The sequence below is a fragment of the Falco naumanni genome, chromosome 7 (genome assembly GCF_017639655.2).
Source record: "Falco naumanni isolate bFalNau1 chromosome 7, bFalNau1.pat, whole genome shotgun sequence".
NCBI classification, from domain to species: domain Eukaryota; kingdom Metazoa; phylum Chordata; class Aves; order Falconiformes; family Falconidae; genus Falco; species Falco naumanni.
The window spans coordinates 6,509,046-6,531,014 of record NC_054060.1 but is presented as its reverse complement, the minus strand read 5'-3'; the positions used below and the strand labels follow the sequence as shown (position 1 = coordinate 6,531,014).

At 47.6% G+C, this 21,969-nt stretch overlaps 1 protein-coding gene across 3 annotated transcripts; it reads left to right on the top strand.

Annotated features, from left to right (window-relative positions):
• Positions 1-7,862: 7,862 nt before the first annotated feature.
• ANKDD1A (ankyrin repeat and death domain containing 1A) lies at positions 7,863-21,864 on the top strand. 3 transcript variants are annotated; one of them, XM_040600830.1, is made up of 15 exons: positions 7,863-8,083; positions 10,483-10,586; positions 11,267-11,365; positions 11,975-12,073; positions 12,494-12,598; positions 13,456-13,554; positions 13,977-14,075; positions 15,210-15,308; positions 15,649-15,744; positions 15,990-16,088; positions 17,046-17,144; positions 18,436-18,531; positions 19,718-19,919; positions 20,631-20,762; positions 20,997-21,864. In XM_040600830.1, exons 1-15 carry the CDS (start codon positions 8,050-8,052, stop codon positions 21,056-21,058), a joined length of 1,524 nt encoding a protein of 507 aa, XP_040456764.1. In that variant the 5' UTR covers positions 7,863-8,049; the 3' UTR covers positions 21,059-21,864. The 3 variants fall into 3 exon arrangements, with proteins under 3 accessions (XP_040456764.1, XP_040456762.1, XP_040456765.1); XM_040600828.1 differs by having other exon boundaries at positions 7,866-8,083; positions 15,646-15,744; XM_040600831.1 differs by lacking the exons at positions 7,863-8,083; positions 10,483-10,586 and having other exon boundaries at positions 11,257-11,465; positions 15,646-15,744.
• The last annotated feature ends 105 nt before the right edge of the window (positions 21,865-21,969 follow it).

The window sequence follows — 21,969 nt, the reverse complement described above, 5'->3', positions numbered from 1 at the left end:
AAGCTCTTTAGGTGGGATCAAGGAGAACAATGAGAGAGCAGAACTGTAGGGTGGCCTCTCACCCAGCAGCAGGCTGCTGAGAAGGGAGAGCCAGGCTTCAGGCCAAGCCTCCTCTGGAAGACTTAGCCCAGTGACTTGGACCTCAGCTTCTCATAACCCAGAGGAAACCGCCTTAACTCAACCCCTGCTCCAGGTCCAAGATACCTCCTTGTCCTCTGGACAGCCCACCCACTTGGAGCTTTTCACAGTGCTCTCCTGTGCCGTGCAGGAAGGGCTGCACTGTGGTTTTTACATGGAATGAGGCTGAAATGGGAAAGGCTGGGTTTGGCCCAGCTGTAGTGGCAGGCACCAGTTCCCACCTCACAGCTAAAGCCTCTCTATGCAGATCTTGGGTGAGGTTTTCAAATCTGACTCATGCTTGTGCAGTCTCAAACACAGAGTAACCCACCCATCATGCTGCAAGAGAAGGAACCAGGACCCAGTGTTTACTGGATGAGCAGTCAAAATACGCATGAGTGAGGCACAGCCAGCTCTCAAGTGAGCAGAGACTCCTGAGCTGGCAGTGCAACAAAGGCTTACACAAAGTAAAACACCATCCCTTCCTCTAAGGACTGACAGCCTACAGAACCCCAAGCAGCTACAGTCCTTGTATCACAGTGGGGAGTCAAGGCATGGGACAGAAGTCCAGGTTGCTGGTAAGTCAGATTTCTGGTCACCAACAAGCCATCGTTACTGGAAGCAGGATTTCCTAGCGCTGTGCATCTTTAAGAGACAGACCACCAGCAACTCCCTCCAGACCACAGAGGTCAGCTCAGGAGCTGCAGTAACTCTGCAGCTGTCCCCAGCCCTGCCTGATGGTCACTCCACCTGGTTCCAGCCCATTGCTACCCCTGTGAAGCGTCTGCTTGAAATAGTCCCATTTTGGGAATTCCACAAGCAGTATGGAAATTCAGAACATTTCCTCTTAGCTTTAGGAGTAGAAAACTTTATTTTCCCATCAGTCTTTCTCTGTAGAGAGAAGTATTAAAAGCTTCAGCAGAATAAGTGTGTTACTGTCTATAAACAGAAACTCATTCAGAGGTTAACAGCAGAAAGCTGGAGAATTACAGGTGTCTACAGGCACAGACTGGTTGCCATTTGGTTTTCCCTTTCCATGAGTAACAGCATGAAAGTGAGTCAGGCTCCACAGCTGAGTCACAGCAAGAGAATATAAACTTCCTCTTCAGACCAGGAGAACCTTGGCAGGTGGAGGAAGAGCTCTGTGGATTCTTCTGCCCTAGATAAACACAATATGGTGAGTCCGTGGAATTATGCTCCAGAGCCTGGGATCTGCAAGCCTGTCCCAATGATCCTGTGGTGGAAACATGATAAATGTATGACGAGATCTACCTTCTGTTCCCTGTGCTCTGTATAGATTCTCTCTCTTTACAGATAACCCCATCTTTCTGAAAGAGAAAGCTAGACTTTGTGCTTTTTAAACACTGCTGAGGCCTGCTACCATTTGAATCAACTTGTTCTATATTTGCTCTCAGACCGTGTGCATCACCCCATCACAGCATCATCTGCTAGATGCTCAAGCAATGTGATTACACATCTGTCCAGGGTTGTTTGTTCCCTTGTCCCTCCTTCTACAAGTACATTGCGCTGAAGCCAGAAGCAGGACAAGCAAAACACTTGCTGCATTCACACATGCTCTCTCCAGAAACAGAGCAGAGCTGAAGCCCAGCTGTGCTCCCCCACCTCCTCTCCACTGATGTCATTATTTTCCATGTTGCTTGTTGTGTCCAGAAATGAGGAAGCCCCTGGAACGCAGCAGCCTGTGTAGGAGCTGTTCCTGCACTGATCACCGGCAACTTTAGCAGCAGATTTTAAAGGGAAGCCTGGTGGGCTGCAATAAAAGAAAAGTCATCAGGCTGCGATTTGACATCAGCAGAGCTCCTTGTACAGCACATGACTCCGGCTGCTGTCCCAGCCCCCTCCCCCATCTCCCAATTCCGAGACCACGAAATTACTCATTAGGCTTGGAACAAAACTCTTTCGGTGCACTTGCATGTGGCTGGAGGCAGAGACAGATGTTTCAGGCTCTGGAAGAAAATTACTGAGAGAGAGAGATGAAATGCTTCCAAAGCTGCACTGCTGTCTCCTAACAGTAAGCTTTCCTGCTCCTGTTGCGCTCCGTGGTTTACCACGGGATCAGAGAAGAAGGGAGCAATGGCATCACAGTTTAGTGACCCTTTGCTTCCACTTTGCTTTTATTAAATGCTCAGAAACAAGATTTTTTTGTTATGCTTCAAATTTTGCATGAAGTCCTACAGCATGGCATAAGTGCAGCTCAGGGCTGTGCTTCTGGCAATGGGTTTCAGCACTGGAGGTTTATGGTTATAAGATCCTACATTTCAGCTACACTTTAGTCCTGAAAAAAGCAGGGAAGAGATTGCCTTTAGGAGTCAGAGAGTCCTCAGAGGCCCAGGAACCAGAGGATCCTCCCTCTTTTTACACATGCAGGAAAGTGAGAATAAAAACATTGCCTGCAGGCATGTCAGCAAGGGGATTAGGCTTAGTGTACGATTATTACTTGGTTTATAGGATGCAGCAGTTCCCACTTCCCGCAAACAAACACTTGCTCAGCTACTCATCACATTCAAACCAGGAAGGCTCAGGAACCCAGCTCCATCACAGTATTTCTCTTCTCATATTCAAGACCCTTTAGACCCTTCCCTGCTACACTTGCTTTTGTTCACATAAAAGGTGTTTTAAGAGCATACTAGTCTTATGTTCCTGATTTTGAAAGACTGGCCTCCAGTCCTCCAGTAAGGCATACAGTTCAAAGCAAGGCCAGAATGACTACTGTAACCTGATCATCACTGTGAGACAGAGGTTGTCGTGCCAGTAACCTCCCTGCTACTGGTAAAAGCTGGGACTCAGGCATTAAGAGACTTTGAACACAATGGGCTCCTCTAAACCTCCTTCAGCAAAGCATCAGAGAAATAACAAATATCCCCCCCCCCCCCCCCCCCCCCCCCCCCCGTATTTTTTAAGATATCATTCGGGTACAAATGATACTGGGCAGTTATTTTTTTGCTTCTCATGTAGTCCGGCAGGATAGATGTCAGCCCAGTTCTCCACAGCTGGAAGGAGAACATACTCCATTCGAAGATGTAGCAAACTCGTGTCAGTAAGCTCAATGCTTCTGGTCAGGCATCCATAGGAGTGACCTCATCATCAGGAACAAACTTGGCCACAGCGCTAATTGCAGGTAAGCTTCACTTTCCAAGCTACATAGAAGCTTAAGCTCATTCATCTTTTCAAGGGATTTAAAGGCCTATCAGCTTTGGGAAGTAAGAGTGACAGGAAAGGGAAGTCCAAAATCACCAGTTGAAACTTCCAGTTGCTGTTAACATGGACTGAATCATATTTGTCAACCTCATGCAGCAGCATCTTGCCAGGCAAGACTCACTCACCAACCCTCTCTGACATTTCGTGGCTTCCTTGAGACATTTCCTTACAAACAAAGAAAACCTTCAATTTCTCTAAAGTGTCATTTTCTCCCAATCCCATAATACTGGATCATCCCTAAGCCTAAAACAGAGAACATGACTTTGTGATACAGGCTGCTTCCTGAGCTAGGAACAACAGCTCTGCCGAAATACCTCATTCTGTGTTGTCTTACAACACTGCACAGGATGAGCAGAGTCTGGGGAGACAGGAAAAATGGAATTACAAGCTCGTGAAATGGACACTGACAAAAACCTGAAGTATCAAGCTCACTCAGATGCGTCTGTGTTTAATGCAGTCATCAGACAGTCTCTGTTTAACTAAATATTTGACTTCAGAATTGAGCCTGAATTATTATTGGCAAAGCTTCCAAGCTCCACAGGTCCCTCTAACAAGCTGTTCCTCTGTGGAAGCCTTGCAAGGAGATGAATATAGCCTTTGAGGAAAGTGCCTGGATCCCTTCTCAGGATTCCAGAGTGGGTTTGTGGAGTCCTGTTAGGTGTCCAGGGTTTTTGAAAGCTTCATATGTTGACTGTTAGAAGCTACAGGACTGATGTTTGTGTGCACTTCTGGGATGTTCCCACAGGAGTTTTGGCTCCGCAGCATGTCACAGCAACAGAGATATCAAAGAAAGCACCAAAAATAACCTAGTCTACAGGACAACTAAAAGCGTAGCCCAGACAAAAAATAAATAAGATGGAGCCACACATGAAGCCATATAGCCAGAGTTGTAATGTGTATTCCATTCTAATGGGACATATCTGAAAGTGCAGTTTGCAAATCAGGACACAGAACTGGTGTGGTTAGTCCCTTTCGTACCCACAGCAGGGACATAAAGCAGCACAAACATACAGTTCCTCATGGCATCAATGGAAGCCGTGTACCACAGTGCCCAAAGGATCTGGTTTACATGCTGTCACACAGATCTCATGGTTCCTACTCAGCACATTGTGCTGTTTGACACCCAGTCATGTAAAAACAGTCCATCAGCACTGAAAGAGGGACGTGGTCATCCCCTCTCCCATGCACTATTCAATTTCCTGACTGTGGCAGCATATGCCAGAAAAGACAATCCTCCAGGGCTGGAGGCTGTTTCCGGAGCCAGGCTCCCCCACTGTGGGCAGCTCCAGGGAAGCAGAGGTTTGGCTTCCTGGACTACAGGCAGCTGCAGGCAGGAGGAGTCTCCTTCCAGTTTTGCTTCAAGGGAAGATTATGAATTGAAGTCCAATTTTCTAAACCTTTAGGTAAGCAACTGTTTCTGCATAAACACATACTGGTTTGTGGGCTGTTTTACATGGCTAGCTGCAAATCTGACTGACTTTAAAATCACAGTGTACACAACTAAACCAGAAAGCAGAGACACCTTTTAAAATGGCATGGATTTGAGCAGCTTGACTCATGATTCTTGAATGGAGATTGAAAATAACGATTATCCTAAACTAACACATAAAAATTGTGCATGCAAGGTAAGAGCACAAAATACTGCGTCAGAGAGCCTTCACTCCTAAGCGAGAAAGAGCATGTAGCTGGCTTAGATAAAATTATCATTCGAGTGAAATAAAGTCAAAGACTTTTAACACCTTTCTAAAGATGGAGTCAATATCTGGAATATATTGCAAAAAAAGCTCAAATTACCACCTCCCTCTGTCATTCGTTATGCTACAACATTAGTGGAAAAATCCAAAAGCACTTTTAGGTCTGTTAGCTAACAAATAGATCGCTAGGCAAGTGTTTAGTGTCGTTAATAAATCCTTGCAGCATTCTGTACTTAGTATCAGCAGAAAGTCCTCGTCCCTTCCAACCCTGAACACATACTTATTTAGTAAGGACAGCAGGAATTGCCTACATTGCTTTTTTGCTGCCTGCTGGAAACACCCAAGCCTACAAAGAGATGCAAACTTTCAGTGCATCTGTGCTACTTCTCTTCTGAGGTCAGCATTAAGCAGCATAAGAGCCGTAGGTGATCAGTCCTGGCTGATTCAAGCTCTGGAAGAAGTGCAGACAATGACATTAACAGTGGCAGGTTAAATCCAGCCAGCTTTCCATCCAAGGATCTCTTGCAGCATAACAAAAGACTAGCAAGAGCCAGAGGTCCCACCCAAGGCTGGGATGCATGGTACACCGGTACAAGCAGGGATTATTCTCTGCCCTATTAAGGGCTGTTTCCCCAACCCCCAGGCACTAGGCTGAACCCTTCTCAGTCATTCCTGCTGGCAACGTTCCAATTTGTCTAAAGACACTTAAATATTCATCAAGAGAGAGCAAGACTCTGTCTCATCGGGTGCACAGACTGCTCTCCAGGGAGATGGGACACCTGCCTTCTCCACTCCCTGCTCCATCAGATCATTAATTATTTAAAATAACAGCAAAGAGCAAGAAAAACTCTCCGCATCAGACATGCTCACAGCCTGCTGTTTATGGTACTCTCTGGGGTCTTGAGGAGACCAGGGCTTGCATCTCCCCTCCGGCAGAACGGAGGATCAAACCTACCTTTCCCCCTTCCTTGGGGAGCATGCTGTACCCGCTGAGCTATTATACAAAAGGTCTCCCTCTTTATCCAGACAGACCTTATGTTTGCTTTTCCTACCAAGGACGCTGTCTATTTTTAATTAAATTTGAATAAAAGGAAAACAAAACACAAATCCAAAGCTCTGAGACCAGCAGCTAGCCACAGATCCCCACCCCACCCCCAACGTGCGTTCGCTCAAGGGCTTAAGGCCTATTTCCCAGCCAGGCACGCCAAGCCCCGCTTGCGGGCCCAGAGCAGGTCAGCTGCATCAGCGCCACGCTTGGCTACCCGAGGCCCTCGGTGGTGGGCTTCAATAAGATGTAAACCACCAGCTCAGCCCTGCTGTTCCCAGCCCTGAAGAGAGCTCTGTGCCCACAGAAGGCTGTTTCTAAAGGAGACCCTCAGCTCCTTCAGGTCTCTGCATCCCTGCATCCCCCCGGCACGCTGCCAGCCTCCCCGCATCTCCCACCACAGGCACACACCCCGCGCTGTCTCGCCGGAGCAGCACAGACCCGTACAAGGGTCCCAGGACAGGGGTGACCCCCAAAACTGGCCTGAGCCCAGAGAACAGGCCCGTCTGCACCCTGGAGTTCATTGCTCGCCGCAGCACAGCGCGGCAGGGGAACGGCACTGGCACCCTCAAGTGGTCACCGGGATCGGTGTGCGCTCGCTGCCAAGCCCCGGCACGGCGCGGCTGGGGGCTGCGGGAGGCTCCTCCGCGGAGTCCTGCTCAGGAGGGGAGACAGCCCGTGACAAGGACCAAGTCTGTAGGCCAGCATGGAACAGGGAGGGAATACAGACCTGATGTCACCTCTCCTGTCCTGAGACCAGCAGCAAAGAAACCTCCCTCTCTGCAGTCTGGTCCCCTTTGCTGTCTTGGCTGCCGGGAAGCTGTACTCTGGAGGAACCAACGTCCTGCCTGCCATGAGTTAAGCTCATGCCTCCCAACGCTGCCCATCCTGGGTTTGCAGAACAGGTTATTCCCTTCTCCTCGCGGCGCCTTCCTATGCGTTTGAAGGCCAACAAACAGCACCGAGTCCATCAACCCAAGGTGTCACTCAGTTATCACCCTGTATCCATGGCAAGACTGAGTGCAAGCAAACACGGCAAAGGCAAGAAAATGCAAGGAGCAAGGAACACTCATGTGTCACACTAACCCTGACAAATTAAGATACGGGGGGAACGTTGTGGCAGCCAGGCCCATGGCAGCAACCTTGCATGGGCTGAACTGAAATGGCTGAAGGGGCGGCCCCCGTGTAGCTGCAGGAAAGGTTTGCTGCCAGGAGATCCACGACCTGGTCCTTCATCAAAAGGCAGCAGCATCTCTCTGGCCTGGAGATGGACAACACTGACAGGACCAAGCACCCAGTTTTGTAATTGTTTAGGTCGTTTTGGACCCTTTTTTTCTGCCTACCTCAGACCTCACCAAAACTGATCTGATTCTCCCAACCTCAGCTCAGCCCACTGCCTGATTCCTTTCTCCTCATACTATCAAAATAGAAACGAAAAGACAAAACCAGAGCCAGATTCTGGGACAGAAGAATTAACTAAAACTCTGAGTGATGAGCGCTCTTAACCCCCTCCCGCACCTGCTGCTGCACCCCGGCAGTGTGGCGGATGTGAGCACCTCATCCCCTGGGAACACCAAAACCCTGCTTTCAGGGAAAAAAACCACCATCCCACCCCCTATTTCCCACGGAGCAGCAACCCCTCTCCTCCCAAATCGGTCTGGGAACAGAATTAAACCACTCACAGACCCGGAGTACGAGCACTTGGCCCAGCCGCCGCGCTGTGGTAAAGGGGGGCACCGGCCCAGGTAACAGCCGTGCGATCCCCTGACTGAAATGGCGCCAGCTGGATGTTCGCCCCTCAAGTCACCCCAAAACGGCCGGAAAGCACCGTGCTCGTCGGAAAGAGCATTTATTTTATTTTATTTTCCTTTAAATGACAGTTCGAGAGGCGCTCTACGGCGCAGCAGCCAGCCCGCCCGTGAAGCGGCGGGGCCGCGCCCGTCAGCCCGCCCTGAGGCGGCGGCGGGCGGCAGCATGGAGGCCGGCCTGGCGCCGGAGGACGACAGCCGTGAGTGGGGGCGAGGGGGGCTGCCCGGCGGGGCGGGAGGCGCTGCGCGCTCGGGGGGGGCTGTGTGGCGGCAGGGGGCGCCGGCCTCCCCGGGCCCGTGCTGGCGGGGGGCTGTGCGGCAGGGCCGCGGTGCTTTTAGGAATAACACAACCTATAAAAATCCATTCAGAAACAACGCAGCTGCGTAACCTACGCGGGAATCGCCACTGCTTTTGCCCAAAGCATCCTGCATGCCTAAGGTACTGCATGTAACCCCGGTACCCCCCACCCCCGCGCCGTTCTGCCCCCCGAGGGAGCGGTCCCCGGCCGCCCTGGGCTGGCTTGGGGTCCTGCAGCCTCAGGTAGCGCCCGGCGGACATGCCAGCGCCTTCCTTTGCGGTCCTTTCATCTCCTTCGCTGCTTTTTTTTTTTTAAAACCTCTTGCATAATAAACTGCCTGTGAGCTGGTGCGTTGAACTGAGGGTAAATCATTTAAATTGTGCTCCACGCTGTTTGGGATAACTGAATGCATATTCAGTACCATCAGGTATGAAATACCCCAGAACCTGAGCCTGAAAGAGAAAGAAAACTGCTAAATATCTATGGGAATGCAGCTGTTGGAAGGGTGCGTGCTATGATGGGGGGTGCATGTACATTTACATTACATTACTTCGCCTGTGTGGACAATAAATAGGAAACTCAGGCTGTCAAATTGTTTTCTATGTGTTGCTGAAAAGAAATAAATTGAGACTTCTGCAGCCTTAGCGATGCCAGGTTGATTGTTGCATCTTCACAGGTAGAGGAAAGAGTAAATAAGTCAAGGGGCAGTTTGACATCTGTTGGCAATGATGCTTTGTGCCATCGTAAAATGTAAGAACACATTGCTGTCACCTGGAGAGCAGGTGCAGCAACATTTGCTTAACTGAAACAGAGGATTTACTCCACTGAACGGAGATAAGCCATCAGTGTTGTTAATTAACTATTAATTAATTAACATAAACTCTACAGGTTTTCCCAAGTTCTCCAGATATTTCCCCTCAAATGACGGGTCCTTGTGGTGTAAAAATGCAGCCCTGTTAACACACCTGACCAGATGAGAACAGGATCTCAATATACAGTATAGAAAATCCTGTTCCTGCAGAAATCAGTGTCCAAATCCTACTGCCTTAATTGTAGCAGTAGGTCCGACACTCTTAAATTCCCTTGTCTGGTATTAAGGTTTGTGTTATTCGTGTTTTTCTTGAGCTAAAATTTTTTGTTTGAAGGTAAGAGGAACAGAAACTGGAGGATGAGGTTATACCTCTGCTGCCTGAAGAGCCCACAGTAGTGGTGCCTTTCTTCTGTGCCCTCCAGAGACAAATGTGGTAGTGCTATTTAGACAGCAAGTCTCCTGTTTATCTCCTCAGTGTGGTGGAATGGGAACAATAATATGTTTTGATGCCTCTTGTGTGGCATGTGGTTAGTGTCTAGCCAATATGTTGAGACAAACTGAAGGCGCGTTGAGCCCCTGCTACCCTCAAACTGCAGCCTGAGATCTGCAGAAATGTGAAAGAGAGCAGAACCTCTGAGCCAGCTCTCCAGCGGGATGTAACAGGGTGAGGGTCTGACACAAGCACTTCTCAAAAGAATTCCCCCAAAAGCATTAGGACAGAGACTGAGTCCAACAAAGACTGACACCAGGCTTGCCAAAAGCCTCCAGAGCCTCCCTGTCAGGATGCAGCAGGCCCAGAGTCACAGCCTTGCTCTCATTTCTTGGCAGGAAGGTTTGTTTGATCAAGGAGAAGATTGCTGGGGCAAGGCCCAACATGGAGAGTAAACACTCTTAAATTATGCCTAACTGTGCAGGACAAATACTGCTGGTCGTGGTAAATTATGTGCAGAACTGCAGCGGTCTATTAAGAGATGCAACACTAATCACAGGCCAGGCTAGCAGTTTTGTGCTGCTTGACTGATTCATGTTACCTGGAGGGGGGACAGCAGGACCATGTGTAAAGGCCTCCTTGTAGAGCAGTGGGATGTAAGTGGAGGGGTGGAGAAAAGAGTCAGTGTCTTCTGCCTGAGACCTCACACCAGCTCTGTCCCTCAGAGGATGCCCAGTGAACATGGACCTAATGGATCAAAAGGTTTTGCAGCTGGAACAAGGCCATGCAGAGGACACTGAGTTAGAAGAAAAGCTGGTAGGACTGGAAGAGCACTGGTGCCACACCGGGTACTCAGGGAAGGGGAGATAATGGGAGAGGAGAAACCCAGCAAACATGCCAATGTTTGTTCGGCTGGAATTCTTGCTGAAAGAATCTTTCTGCAGTCATCCTTCCTTGAAGCCACTGGGGCCGGTGAGATGCAGGGGAGATTTGTTCGGGCATGCTGCTCCATGCTCCTTGCCAGCACTGTTAATGCCTGCTCTTGTGTCTCTGTTGCAGTGCTTCATTCAGAGAAGGAGTTCCATGGTGCGGCAAAGCGTAATGACACAGCCAGGATGGAGGAGCTCATCAGGAGAGGGGTCGACATCAAAGCAAAAAACAATGTAAGTCCTGGGGTTTTCTACCTCCAAGCTGCAGGAAGTGCTGAGGGCATGTTTCAGAACTGCAGCTCCTTAATGCTACTCTTCTCATTAGCTGCTCAATTGGTCAAAGCTTTAAAATACACTGCCCAGTGCTAAATAGGGCCTGTGGCAACTGAAGAGTTTCACAATACACTGAAACCCACGGCGCTGTCATCCTGGTCAGACTGGAAAGTCGCAAGTGCTGAGAGAGGGTGGTAATTTATGCCTCCCCTTGCAACCTGTGTGTCAGATACAGCTCCAATGAAAGGCTTTGATTTTGCTATCTCTTTACGCCAAGGCTGTGGGTGTAACTTAGTTCCTGGTGCAGGTTCCCTCCCCCTTGTTGACCAGTAGGTTCCTGAAAATAGGGGATTGCACCCATCCCTGCTGTTTCAATCTGTCCATTAATGGTCAGCGATGTTTTTAATTCCTGTGCTGTTGCTATAGTCCAGAACTGCAGTTTCTGAGTAGAAGGTGACTAGCACCCGTCTACCTGAGAAGACAGCAAAGAGACAGATGGCTGTGTCCGAAGAAAACCCTGTACAGTGTGAGAAATTCTGGCTCCATGGATGGCAAAGGAGATTTTGGCCTTCATGAAGACTGGGAGATACACATGCGCTCTGCATACATCAGCCTTCCCTCTCTCCTTCCTCCCCTTCCAGACAGACCGGACTGCCCTGCACTGGGCCGCAGGAGCAGGCCACGTGGATGCTGTGCGACTGCTCCTGGATCACGATTTCCCAGTGGATGACGAAGACAGTGTACAAAGGCGACTCTCCCTTGCATGTCCTGCAAATGTGTTGGGGGAGCGCTGGGGGCTGGGTGCTGGGCCAGCAGTTACAGACTTCACCTTAGCCCTGGGTGGGTGGCACAAGGCATTGCAGTGCTTGAGAAGCTGTGGCCTCCCTGCTGAGGCAGGTGCAGTGCCTTTCTGGAGCAAGCCTTGTTTTCAGAGGTGTCAGTGCTCTGTCTTTTGGCCTTTTCCTTGCATGCACAGTGACCAGGAGGTAGGCTGGTAGAATCTGTGAGGTTTCCTGTATAGCACGGGGGTGTTTGGCTGCTTCTGGTCCTGTTATTGGGGCTTGTGAGAAGACAGGGACAGCCAGCAAGTTCTCTTTCCCCCATAACAACCAGGCTAATACACACCATTGACTAGGAAGTGGCAGTCAAGAGGCAGGTCTCTGCTCAGCTGCTGCAACCATCTGTGGCAGGAATAATAGTAATTGGAGAAAGGGGCTAAAAAAACCCCAGAAAGAAACAAAAATGTTTGGGAAACTTCATGAAGCTAAAGGAACAGCTTGCCTCCAGGGTGGGTGGGGATGGCGGTGGCTGCAGTTTAGCTGTAAGTATCTCTCTTCTTTTCCACCCAGTTTGGAATGAATGCACTTCTCTTGTCTGCCTGGTTCGGTCACCTCCATGTCCTGCAGATCCTCGTCAGTGCTGGGGCCAAGATTAACTGTGTCAATAGGGTGAGGCAGTCTCTCTGTTTGGGTCTGTCACGTGCCTCTAGCCAGTGATGGTGTGGGGAGAGAGAGAGGCTTACCTGTGAACTAAGATTTGCACTTCTGCCTTATTCCTACACATGTAATAATTGTAGCTATAGAGATGTACACAGCTTTCTTAGCTCATATTTGTGCAGTGTTGTTGTGGCAGGTGTTACAGAAATGGGTTTAGTGAATCAGCAGTTTGTGTATTTTAAAATAGACCTTGGTTGGGAAAAGGAACATTAATACTTCAGTCATAACGTGCTGTGTGCAGCACAGGCTAGTTTAGCCCTAGAGGCACAGGAAGGCATGGAATGGTTCTTTGCTAACAGGTTCACATTGTTAAAAGAGACTGTCCCGTGATCTTGGACTTGTTAAATGAGCAGTCCTTTATCTCCTCTCCAGAATGGCAGGAACATGCTCCACTGTGCGGCTCAGAGGGGACACATCCAGGTGATGGAGTTCATCATGGAGGACCTGGAGGACGTGTGTGTGGATAAGACAGACAAGGTAGGAAGGCTCTTCACTGCTTTGTTTCGTCAGGTCTGACCTTCCTCTGCCAAGCTTAGCAGGAATGTTGCCCTTTGTCTTGGGAAGAGACTCAGAATCAGATGCTACTCCCGGAAGCCCTCCTGAAGAGTGGGGCTTAGGGTCGATGGGGGTTCTGGCTCTGGTAAAGCTTTGGCAGCCAGGGCTTCGCAATGCAGCCTTTTATAGAATAAATTCAGGAATTTCAGTGTCCTCCTCTCTTGCAGCTGATGCTTCAGAGGGTATTGTGGATAAGTAATAACCAAAGCTAACCCTCTCCCAGCATGTTCCAGCATTGGCTGATCTGTTCCTGAAGACAGCATAAGAACACACAGGAGCTAGCGCACATTCTTTTTGACTCCATGGCCTTTATGGTTCCAAGAGTGGTCCCCACTCTGATGCTTGGGAGTTAAATAAAGTAACAAGAGATCTGCCTTTCCCCCAAGGGAGTTCTGACTCACTCAATAACTGGGATCTCAGAGAGTAATTCCATTTTTTTATCCGTAGTTGCTTTTAGTAAACTACTTATTATCCCCTATTTATATGAAATAAATACTGAAAAGATCTCTTTTCCAGTGTTTGGTGAGACCAAAGTGCCTGGAGCTGTTAGCCCCAGTGGGTAGTTCTCTTGACCTTGTTTTGTTAGGGTCATCCCAAATGTAAAGCAGTATAAAAGTTAACAACAGAATGAAAGGTAACTATTTTTGAAGTGCAGCACTTTCCCCCCCTGTGGACTGGGTTATTGCCCAAGGCATTATTGTACTGCTTGCAGAAGGTGATCTAATCTTGTGTTTTCTGAGCTTTTCTTGGACTATAATTCTTTTTTTTTTCTTGCAAAGATGGACAGGACAGCGTTTCACCTGGCTGCAGAGTATGGGCGGCTGGAGGTGGTAGAGTTCCTGATTCGACTGGGTTGTTCTCACAGTGCCAAAGACAAGGTACAGGCATAAAACCACATGCAAGGGAGGTGAAGTCCAAGAATTAGGGGATGTGAAAGTCAGGGAACAGGATACCAGAAGAGGCTCATGCACGCAAGTTCTCAGCAGTTGTGACTATGGCTGTGGTATGTCAGGGCTTTTCTTCCCTATCCAACTGCAAGCCATTTGCACCTCACTCCATGTTGGATTTCTCTCCAGGACTTGTCAGACAGCATACACAGCAAGCCTAGTGGACTATGCTCCAGTTTAAGGTAGCTGGGTTTCTTCCCTCCCTGCTGCAGCTATTAGAAAACTGTTTCAGACTCTTGTTACTGGTTACAACCCCCCTTTTCAGCCACCCTGGATATACTCTGTGCAAGATTGTGGTGTATGAACACTCAGTCTTGTGGTACATACATGTATGAAGTGTTGTTTACCTTCAGGAGGAAAACACAGCATTGCATTTAGCTGCTAAAAATGGACACCTCTCTGTACTGCAGAAGATTGTAGACACTGGAATGGACCTTGATGGGAAGAACTTAGTAAGTACACTTAAATGAAATAAAAACTGTGTCAGTTTCACCCTTTCCCTCCCTAGAAATAATCTCCTGTCACAGTCATCAGGCTGAACAGTCAATATTGACAGGAGAGGTCTAGAAGATAGCTGATTTTATCTGAAGTGTACGTGTGTAACTGCAGGTCACACTTGCAGAGTATCAGTGAAAGGCAGCACGCTTCTTGGACTGATATCGCATTCTAAAATATTGCCTTTTCTTCCTGCTCTATCTGCTGACCTACCATATCACTCCATTTAATCTCCCTTTTTCTCCCTGACCCTTGTAAATTCAAGTGCCTAAATGGTTATTGAGTGTGTTTTAAACTAAACTTCACTATGCTTTATAGTATTGACTTAGTCACTGAACATATGGACCTTCTGTTTGAGATCTCTCTTTGCCAGACCTGCTTTGGAAAATTACGTGGCTGGTACACAGTTCATGATTTAGATAGCAAATATTGATTTAGGAGCGCTGTTATTTATTTCAGGGCACACTCCCAATTAAGTTTATCAGCAATTTTTTTTAGTCTTATTTAGTTACTGTCTTTGAAAAGTGTATTTGATTGTGATTAGGATCTGAAAGAAAGGGGAAACCACCTTCTCTGGTAACTGGTAGCATTTGTCTTCCCTTTTGTGCAAAGAGCAATAATAAAACCAGATTAAATCACTTCGGGATTCTGCTTGTTTCTGTTTTCTTGTAAAGAAATGAGCTGTAGCTCTTAGAAAGGAGAACCAGTGGTTGAGGGCCACGGGTTTCCAGTTCTGCCTATGGCTGTCTCTGGGCTACTCCAGGAAAACAGTTTGTCTTCATTGTCCACGTGAAATTCTTTTCAGTTTGCTAATGGGCTGAAGGGGAGGAAAGATGGTAGACGCGGTGTCTGTCTTGTGGCCCGCAGGCCAGCTGTTTCCAGTGGCATAAGGACAGAGCAGTACTCTAATGTTGGTGGCAGGTAATAGTGTCCTTTATTTTCCTAACAATCGATTGGAGATCCCTGGCCCTCAGAATTGGTATTTTAACATGTCGTGGATTCAGAAGATGGGGTAGAGGCTTGCTCATTCTGCTCCTCTTCTTGGCCTCGTCTACAGAAATGCTGCTTGTCTCCATTTTTATTTTGTCCAGGAAGGACTTACAGCTCTGCACCTGGCTGCTGAGGGAGGTCACAGTGACTGTGTGAAGCTGCTCTTGGAAACAGGTGCTGATGTCAATGCCCAAACCCAGGTTAGCTCCATGGAAGTGGCTCCATTTCCAAACACTACTTTGTGGACTTTTGCCCAGGCCCGTGGTCTCCCAGGGAGGGCACCCATGATCGGGTGAGGCCATGTGGAGCCCAGCACTTCAAAAATAGTGCAGGGAGTCCACAGGAAAGCACACGTGACTTTATACAAAGAGATGGGTGAAGCTCCCTGGAACTGGTTTGGCTGTGGGGACAATCTGTACGAATTTGTCAGTATGGGGGTATGGGGGAGGCGGGGAGATCTCTGTTGATAGTTTGTAACACCGCAGCCTCTGAGAAGAAGCCCTGACTAATACCCGTCTCTTCTGACATGCCTCTCAGAAGAAGATGAACTGCCTCCACTACGCAGCCCTGCATGGCTATGAGGAGATAGCAAGGATCCTCATGGATGCAGGAATCCACACGGATGCTGTTAATCATGTAAGTCCTGCTCAATGCTCTCATCACTTACGAAAGGCAAAGCCAGTTTATAAAGCTGCTCAAGAGCATAAAGCAACTCTGAAAGGACCAGTGCTGCTGCGGGGCTTGTGCTTATGGGGCAGCATCCCCAGTCTGCCCCCAGTCCAGGCTGGCAGCTGCCTTAGAGTGAGACATGCTGGGCACAGCATGGTCCTTTCAGTGCCCTGAGATAAGCTCTTCCTAAGCACAGGGTCTACTTTCCACAGCAAAACGCATCAGCGACACACATTGCAGTACTGCACAACTTCCCAGCAATGGTGAAGCTCTTCATTGATGCGGAGTGTGACCTTGACATTCCAGATAATGTAAGACTGCGGTTCCTATTCTTTGTCTTTGAAATGTGAACCAGTTTCATGGGGGATTTGATCACCTTGGGGACAGGATTAAAGAGGAGTGCTTTAAAATGGAGAAAACCTGGAAGCGCAACTTGGGAAACATGAAACCTGTGAAATGATTCTGGATCGCTGCAGTGAGGTAATAGCTTGATGGCTTTCAACACATGGGCTGTGTCATTCCCCTAGGACCTGTGCAAAGTGACGTTGCATAGTCAGATTCTTTCCTCCCTGCTGGAAGCAGGTGGCAGAATTTTCAGGCCAGAAGATATTCTGCTAAGTGTTCGGGGGGATGAGAATAGGAGGCAAGCCTGGAGGTAGCTGGTTGTCTCACCAAATTGTAGTTTTGTGAATGAGGGACTTTGTTGTAGCTTGTTTGTGATGCTTTATTTAATGTTCATTCTTGTAGTGATGTTCTTTCCTGATGACACCATAAAATTGCCACATTTTTTGTTTGATTTTAGTTGTTTCCGTTAAACAGTCCCAAGGTACATACAGTTTGCAGTGCATACACATTAACCCAGCCCTGTGTCCCGGGAACAAAGAATTGGCACAGGTCCTTTCCTCCCTTTGCCAAACTGTCTGCCTGCAGAAATTGTTTAAATAACAGGAAATAGTATAGTCTTATAAATGACCCTAGGGAGCTTTATGGAACTGAAGAAGTTCCTTCTTTGGACTGAAATGTTGTCAAGGAGGCTTCCTAGTGCTGGTGTTGGGACAGGGACAGATCAGTTCTGCTCAGTCTCAGGAACCCAACTCCAGTTTGAGGTAGGAGGGTGTTTGGCCCTCAGTTTGAAAAGTGATAGAGGGAAAGGAGGGCAGAGATGACAGCGTTCTTACAGTGCTTCCTCCTGGTATTGTTCTGTCCTGTCCTTCCAGCCTCACACTTTTTCTTCTCTGAAATTTAGTCCTTTCACCCTCCTTCTGTAGAGGCAGCAGACCTCACTCCACATCGCTGCGGAGCATGGCAGGCAGGACATTGCCGAGATGATTCTGGTCGCAGGAGTTAATCTGAAGCTAACAGACAAGGTGAATGTCTCCATGGGTTGAATAGATTCTGTGGAGGTACAGAGGGAAAATATAGATGGTCTTTGTCACTGTTTTTCATCATTTTCAAGGGATGCTAGTAATATTAAAATCTGGATATTTCCAGGGATAAAGCCTTGAAACACTGCTTAGTAGGTTATTTTGATGTATTTTCCCAGAAAGAAGTGATTGGTTCTTAGGAAGGTAGAAAACAGTTCACAGAGTGAGCAAACTTTTTTTCCTCAGAGTTGTTCTAGTTCCTTCTACTTGTGCTATCGTGCACGTTAATATCAAACATCCCTAATAATGATAAAAAATATACCTCAAGAATTACAGCACAGATGTTTTAATAGGTTAAAAGTACCTGAATAGTATTGATCTGACACCAGTGTCCAGGCCTTCTACCCTTTAATTAAACCAACAAAAAGAATTCTAGAGGAATCAGGCAAGCTTTGTGCAGCCTGCAAGGATGGCATGTGCCCAGAAAATGCTGAGGGGGGCTTGGGCAGAGATTAAGATAATGCCAGCTATTCACAGCGGGTTAAAGCACATGGAGACTTGAAGCCACCTGGCTGGGACGGCCTTCAGCTGCAGTGAACGTTTGCCACCTTCCAGCAGTCTGTGGAACCGCAGTGAGACAGTGCAGGGAACACATTCACACTTTGCTGTGGGAAATTAGGTTTCTGCTCACATCTGAGGCTAGAACTGTTCTCACTGTCATGCCTCGTGGCTGGGCTGGCTCGCTTTCCTTCACGCAACTTTCAAATCTCGTTGCTTTCTGCTATATGCTTGTAGATATAAATACAAATCCCCCCCGACCCCAACCAGTCCAAAATCATGTTCATGTAAGGAGTGTAATTACATTTTCATAGTCCCGTCAGCCTGTGCTTCTAGGAGACCGTTTCTAATCATACATATGGGGAGCCTATAAAATTAATGAGGTTGTATAAATCACTTCAGTTTGGTGTCAGCAAACCCGCTGTGCAGCCTGAAAGCACCCTGCCATCCACTGTGGGTTGCAGGATGCTTTCCCAACTGCTCCTGCCAAACAGGCAGGTCCCCTGTGGCGACAGGGGAGATGCTGCACAGCCTAGAAAATTACTTCCCATGCCCTGCATGCAGTAGCTCAAAGCTAGCTCACATCCATGTCTTTACAGGTAGAGAACAGGGGTCCTTCATCCCGGCTGGGTGCGTTGCTCAATAGGCCATCCTGCCTGCTACTACAGACTGCTGGGTGGGCATGGAGATTGTGCCTCCTAAGCATGCAAGCTCATTTTCCCCCTTCTAATTTCAGCAAGGGAAAACATCTCTGGATGTCGCTGCCCGAGGCAATCACATCAACTTGGTGGACATGATTATCAAAGCCGATAGGTTTTACAAATGGGAAAAGGTGAGCAGCTTACACCACCATCCCCTGTGCTTTGCAGGGCAGGTGTAGCTTTACCCTCTTCATTGAGGCTCCACATTACCAGCTGTCAAAAGGAAAAGAAATACAGGACACCCTGTGGTGGCCTGACCTCTACTTTCATCACCTTACAAAACAAAGTCCTCATCTGCCAACAACGTCTACTTAAGGCTTTCGTCATTCAAAACAGCCTTGTTGTTAAAAACCCCAGGCTGCGCTGAAGGCAACGGGGGTTTTCAAAGATGCTTTGGCAGCTGTTCCCAAAGCCCTGTAGAAGGGAGTGGGGTAGCATTTGTTCCTTTTCCCAGAAGGAGAAACTGAAGCACTGAGCAGGAAAATGCTTGGCCTGAGGTCACCGAATGGGACATGAGGAGTTTTTCAACAGTGGAAGGGAGACACCTCTTGCAAGCCGAGAGATCAGTTGTTGTTGGAGACATACAACTGACTTCCCTCTCAAAGAGCCCCACAGCTGGGGCAGTTCCTCCTGTGCTTCCCGGCGTGGCCCAGCAGTCTCTCTGGCCCCACGTCCCGTGTGCAGCTGCTCAGCCCCGGTCCCCCACCTGAAACCCTGCCTACACCAAGCCTGTGCCCAAACCAATCTGAGCAGAGGGTGTGCTGAAAGCACAGCCAAACACCACATCCCTTGCCTCTTGGTAAGACTTTGGGCATCCTCCCATTACCAGGAAAGGCAGTGCTGTAGGAAGTCAGCAAAGAAGGAAAAAGAAGGAAAGGCAGGCATACGCCTGTGGCTCAGGTGCAGCTTCAGGATTAATGCTATGTATATCAGGCCCTTGCAATGGGCTTCCCACACAGCCCTTGGGAAAGTCATTTAGTCTCTTTGCAGTCTGGCACTTAAAGGGGGCTGAGCAGCTGCGACTGTGTTGCAGGGGACCAAGGAGATTTAATGAAATGATTCTGCATACAAGCCTCAGATAAAAGGCACTGTAGAAATGCAAATGGAGATCTGCATGGGCTTCCACAGCAAAGCTGCTATTAACAGGATGCGTTAACATGCATGATTAGATGAGAGTGAAACAAGAGAATAGAAAATTTGTGCTGTGGCAGAAGGAACTCACAGCCACCTGCAGAGCTGAGGACGTGGGAGGCTGCAGTATGACAGGTACATCTGCAGCATCCCAGCTGAACCCCCCGCCCCGTTCTGGCTTTGCAGGACAATCTGAACAGCGACTCTGACTCCTGGGTGGCAAAGCACTTGACCTTTAAGCAAGATCACAGGCTGGAAACACAGCACATTCGCTCAGTAATGTGGAGATTAGCTACTAAGTACCTCAGACCTGGTGAATGGAAGAAGCTGGCACATTACTGGAAATTCACGGATGCCCACATTAGGGCTATTGAGCAACAATGGACAGGTATAAACCACTGCCCAGGTATTTCCCTTCCTTCAGTTCAACTGTGTTTCTAGGAGGCAAGTCTGTAGTAATACTAAAGCATGAAGAAAAGCAGCTGACTTTTTTGAAACAACCAAAAGATTAGGTTAAAAATCCTGGTTTTAGTGGAGTTATTTACACACTGGAGTCTAGGAGTAAAGCACAAAAGCATGGGGATTAGTGGTTCATTGCTCACTTCTGAGGCACTTGCCAGACCTTCGAGTTCTTGCCACAGTTCTTGTTCTGTAGGACAGGAGAAATTTGCTGGCTTTATTTTTTCTTTTAAGGATCTGAACCAAGAAGTCAGGGAAGTCCCATTCAGAATTTAAGAGATATGTTAGCAGAATCAGGTTCTGAGTTTCAGGAACAGATCACCACTGTTTCGGTTACTGTAAGGACTCCTGTAGTTTGCACGATGCGAGCAAGGGGCTAAGCTGTGCTCTGAAGGCAGAAATTCTGTATTGCCATGAAAGGTTGTCTGACAAGCCCAAGCTCATTCATAGCCACTCCATTAAGCTTCATATGAATCTAGCAATCACACCACAACCAGGAATTAAGCTGAACTGTATTTCAGAACCTCCTAGTAAAATCCAAAGGGGAGGGAGGGCTGTCCAAACCCACTGATTCAGAAATCTGCTCTGGTCAGGGCTGCGTGCTGTGTGCAGGATTACATTTGTGGTTTCATTTTGCCAGGCACTAAAAGCTACAGGGAACATGGCCACAGAATGTTGCTTATTTGGCTCCACGGTGTGATCGCAGCAGGAGAAAACCCAATCAAGGGATTGTACGAAGGCCTTGTAGGGATTGGAAGAAGAGATTTAGCAGGTAATACCTTTTGTCTTCCTCCAAATAATACACACTGAGCACTACCTGAATTCTGTGGTTATACAACATACACAGAGGAAAACTGAAATGAATTCAGTTCACACAGGCTAGAAGCCACCCTGCCCCCTTGCCACTATTATACATCTTTTTTTTTTTTCCTTTTATTTTGATCAATTAACACATCCTGCCACAACTATATACTTTATGTGCAGCAGAACGTTCTCTTGTTTACAGAAAGCATTCGGAAAAAAGCAAATGCAGATTCTGCATCTCCACGGAAGTGCACAGCCATGTAACAGCAGGACACCAGAGGTTCCTTCAGCTGCTGCAGCCCTGGCTTGTCTTGGAGCTACAGGAGAAACACCCACTCTGCTCCTGATCGGCATAAAGAGCTGGCATGGCTGCTGCCGCCTTCTTGGTCTGAAATGGCAAGGGTGTCAGCAAAGGCTGACAGTCTAAAATGCCTCTTTACACAGAAGGGAGATTTTTAATCAGCTGTTGCATACAGTGCAGGTACTGTAATAAGACTTCAGTGAGCGAGCCTCACTTGGCATACTGTATCAGGAAAAACTACATTATTTTACTGTAACTTGTTTACATCACATTTTTGTATATAAATTTTTAATTGTTATTTTTTTAAGTTGTCAAGGGGAAAGCCTTTGTTTTCAGGAATGTTATTTACTTACCTTTTTTTGGGGGCATCTATCAATTCTATCTTAGATGTGTTCATAACATCCTTGTTAGGGTAGGAATTTAAGAAGAAAAGTCAAGGCTACTACTTGGTCCTTTTGGAACCTTAAGGGTTGTGATCTTTAATGTTTCAACTCTTCACAAAGAAGTTTCAGAGAAGAACATTAACACATACCGTTTATATATATAGAAGTGTAGATTAGCATAAAAGTACTGCATAAAAGTAACTTCTTTAATCCCTTAGGTTACAGCTTGAAAAGTGTAAGAGTTGTCATTGGTTATCTACACAGCCTCTGACAAAGACATACAGCTTTCTTAAATACCAATTCATTGTGTAATACTTCATATTTATTTCTTACAGTATTTCAAGGGGAAAATAATGTCTGTATTTCAATAAAATCAGATTTTACCCCTAAATTTGCAAGTTGTGTCTTATTCTTTGTTAAAAAAATACTACATAATTCTTACTTCGAGCTAAACCAGTGCAACCTAGTGATTAAAGCTTGGGGTGAATTCA

Bases quoted from the DNA above. Each gene is read 5' to 3' on its own strand.
- ANKDD1A (XM_040600828.1), top strand. From the start codon at position 8,050: ATGGAGGCCGGCCTGGCGCCGGAGGACGACAGCC. The intron at 12,074-12,493 runs GTGAGGCAGTCT...TCTCCTCTCCAG, and splicing joins AGATTAACTGTGTCAATAGG to AATGGCAGGAACATGCTCCA. The intron at 20,763-20,996 runs GTAATACCTTTT...TCTTGTTTACAG, and splicing joins TGGAAGAAGAGATTTAGCAG to AAAGCATTCGGAAAAAAGCA.